The sequence below is a fragment of the Centrocercus urophasianus genome, unplaced genomic scaffold, assembly GCF_019232065.1.
Source record: "Centrocercus urophasianus isolate 14NV4802_14NV808 unplaced genomic scaffold, USGS_Curo_1.0 seq_23, whole genome shotgun sequence".
Classification (NCBI taxonomy): Eukaryota; Metazoa; Chordata; class Aves; order Galliformes; family Phasianidae; genus Centrocercus; species Centrocercus urophasianus.
This window is the reverse complement of record NW_024884789.1, coordinates 6,937,509-6,940,966: the sequence shown is the minus strand read 5'-3', so window position 1 is coordinate 6,940,966 and position 3,458 is coordinate 6,937,509. Positions and strand designations below refer to the sequence as shown.

Here is a 3,458-nt window from a genome sequence, read left to right as displayed (position 1 = left end):
CAAGTCTAAAAGAAGACATGTCTGCTGTTGTGAGTACTGCCCCATCCCTATCCCACTGCACCACTCGGGTGCAACGCTGTCCTTCCCTAGAGTAACCTGCAAGGCACTGGGGCTGTCCCCAGCCTTGTGGGGGAGGGGGGCAGGGAGATTGGGAGCTGTCAGCAGAGGATGCCTGATGCCCCTCATCCTTTTGCCCCAGACGGGGACCTTCCGCATTGTCTCAGAAGAGGAGCAGGCACTGCGCACCAAACTGGAGCGCCTCACCACCAAGGACCACGGCCCTGTTTTTGGGAGGTGCCAGCAGATCCCCCCTCACACCCTGCAGAAGGTGAGACGTGGCCCTACTGTGAGTGGGGCACAATGGGGGAGATATGCTCTGACCACGCTGCTTTTTGGTGCCAAAATGCACCCTGGGCTGCTGGGTCCGGTGGCCCTGTGGGGTGCCCAGGTCCCAGGGCATTGTGTGGGTGCTGAGGACCCCATCCTGACTCTCCCCCAGGCAAAAGATGAGCTGAATGAGACGGAGGAGCAGAGAGAGGCAGCAGTCAGAGCGCTGCGGGAGCTGGTGCAGGAGCGGGCCGGCAGTGAGGATGTCTGCAAGGCAGTGGCTGAGAAGATGCAGGGGAAGGATGATTCCTTCTTCCTCCGCTTCATCCGTGCCCGCAAGTTTGATGTGCACAGGGCCTACGACCTGCTGAAAGGTGGGGGTCCTTTGGCATCCCCTTGCCTCTTTCCAGTACCTCCCAGCACCCTCAGTCCTTGGGCTGGGCTGGCAGGGACAGGGAGCAAGGAGGACATTGGCTGGGACCCACTCTACTCCTGTTTGCTTCTGCCAGGCAGATAATGAGTTGCAATTATCAGTGCTGGCTCCCAGATGAGCTGTTTTGTTCACCCAGATTTTCCCAGGACGTTTCCATATTTCGTGCCCACGCGGTGCCAAGTGGGGGGGAGCAGGGGCAGGGAGCTCCCCCAGCACTCCCCTGGCTTCCTGATGGGCAAGCAGCTGCTGTCCTACCCGGCTCCTATCTCTCCCCAGGCTATGTGAACTTCCGCCAGCAATACCCCGAACTCTTTGACAACCTGACCCCTGAGGCCGTGCGCAGCACCATTGAGGCGGGCTACCCCGGCATCCTGGCCAGCAGGGACAAATATGGGCGGGTAGTGATGCTCTTCAACATCGAGAACTGGGACTATGAGGAGATCACCTTCGATGAGGTCAGCCCAGCCATTGCTCCCTGAACAGTTCTGCTCCTGGGGCTTCCTGCTGAGCAGAGCATCCCTTTCACACATTTGTATGGGCACACATAACTTCCATCCATCCGGGTTTATGCAGAACTTTGAATTTATCCTTCCAGGGGAATCTGGTCCATCTCAAAGATTTCCCCTTCTTTCTTTCTGATGCGCAGGATGCAGGGCACAGTTGGGGCGTGTATCTCCAGATGACACAGAGCGAAGGGAGGCATCACACCATTAGATCAGGGTGCTTTAAAAAGGAGAGACCTGCAGGGCAGAGAAGGAAGCTGGCACATGGCATGAAAAAGGCTTCTTGGCAAAGAGACCTTCAAGCATGAGATCACAAGTTCTTCCAGCTCTGTTTTCTGCTCAGCCCTGAATTTGCTGGCACTATATCAGAGCACTGACCCAGATGCGTGATACCTTGAGAGGGTTGTTGAGCATCCTCTGCAGTGCCCCCCTGCTCTGAAGCTCTGGGGCTGGCTGGGACAACCAGCTGAAGTTGAGCAGACCCAGACCAATGTTCCACAGGATCGCTGCAGGGAACCTCCTGAACTTTAAGGGAGGTGAGACCTTGCAGTCACACTAATAGCAGACCCTGCTGTCTCTCCTCTCAACCAGATCCTTCGTGCCTACTGCGTTATCTTGGAGAAACTGCTGGAAAATGAAGAGACCCAGATCAATGGGTTCTGCATCATTGAGAACTTCAAAGGCTTCACCATGCAGCAGGCATCAGGGATCAAACCTTCTGAGCTCAAGAAGATGGTGGACATGCTACAGGTGAGGTGCAGAAGACTGTGCCTGGGGCTAGCAAGGGTTTTGGATTGCCACTGCACTGTCACCACTGCCCTGTCACCATGAGAAAACACCACGGAGAGGCCATTTTCCATGTGATCTTGTGAAAAGGGAGCAATGAGTCATCTGGGAGGCTCTGCAGCTTCCCTGGTGCTCTGAGGACTGGGACAGCTGCTCCTCTGGGATCCTGCTGTTCATCAGAATAAGAAAGGGATGATGGAAGGGAAAATGGGAGGCTGGGGAAGGGGAGCGGAGGCAGTGCCAGTTGCAGTTCTTTTGCAGTTGTGCTCCTCTCCTGTTTTCTTGTGGCCAGCACAGTCTGTAACCAGCCATGTCTGGGTTTGGCATCCTAGGACTCCTTCCCAGCACGGTTCAAGGCTGTCCACTTCATCCACCAGCCCTGGTACTTCACCACTACCTACAACGTGGTCAAACCGTTCCTGAAGAGCAAACTGCTGGAGAGGGTGAGCGTGGGGAAGGGGCCTAGCGGCAGAAGCCGGGTAAAGCAGTGTGGCTGGGGGGAGATGTCACAGCTTTTGGAGACATGGGGACAAGCCTGGGCTGAGAGCAGCTGGTGGATGAGCTGGGCACGTCCCATGGGAAGGGGAGCCTGCTGCTAGGCAATGAGAAAGGCAGGCAGCTCATCAGATCAGCTCTAGGGTCCCTGGGCCATTTCTTTGTTGTGGGCAGAGCCACCCATCTCTGCTGAGGGTTCCTTTTGTGCCAGGTGTTTGTGCACGGCGAGGAGCTGGAGTCCTTCTACCAGGAGATCGATGCTGACATACTGCCAGCAGACTTCGGTGGCAACCTGCCCAAGTACGACGGCAAAGCAACTGCAGAGCAGCTCTTTGGGCCCCGCATCGAAGCTGAAGACACGGCGCTTTAAGTCAGGAGCTGCTCCCCTTCCCCTGTAAAATAAGATCAGAGGTGGTCCCCTAACCCCAACCGCTTCCATACTGTAGCAATGGATGAGTGACTGCTCTGGGTGTGTTGCTCCGTGTCTGTTCCTGTCCCCAAAGCTGGCAGCAGGCTGCCTGGCAGCGGCTGGGATGCAGCGAGCACGTGCCTTGCTCTGCTCCAGCCTTAGCCTTTACTTCTGTGGGGCAATACAGCCAGAGAACACTGTCTCCACAGCCAGCTCTATGCGCCCACAGTTGGTCACTGGGGAGCAACACAACCAGAGGATGCCACTGCAGAAGCCCCTGCCAGGGGCTGGCTGAAATATGTATGCAGAGAAATAAAGAAGAATTTAACAACAGTGTGTCTCAGACCTGGGTCAGTGGTTCTGTTACAGTGCTACCAAGACCAAGCAGTGGCACAGGCAGAGCTGAGCGCCCAATTCTTGCTATGCAGGGCAGCCAGGGAGGAAGAACAGCAGCCACTGAGGGCAGGAGGTGAAATCTAACCACAGAACAGTGGAAGACACGCAG

General features: G+C 56.2%; 1 protein-coding gene across 2 annotated transcripts; it reads left to right on the top strand.

Moving 5' to 3' along the window:
• Positions 1 to 17: 17 nt before the first annotated feature.
• Positions 18 to 2,914, top strand: RLBP1 (retinaldehyde binding protein 1). 2 transcript variants are annotated; one of them, XM_042824154.1, is made up of 7 exons: positions 18 to 29; positions 200 to 328; positions 500 to 701; positions 1,037 to 1,215; positions 1,855 to 2,013; positions 2,382 to 2,492; positions 2,756 to 2,914. In XM_042824154.1, exons 1-7 carry the CDS (start codon positions 18 to 20, stop codon positions 2,912 to 2,914), a joined length of 951 nt encoding a protein of 316 aa, XP_042680088.1. The 2 variants fall into 2 exon arrangements, with proteins under 2 accessions (XP_042680088.1, XP_042680087.1); XM_042824153.1 differs by lacking the exon at positions 18 to 29 and having other exon boundaries at positions 176 to 328.
• The last annotated feature ends 544 nt before the right edge of the window (positions 2,915 to 3,458 follow it).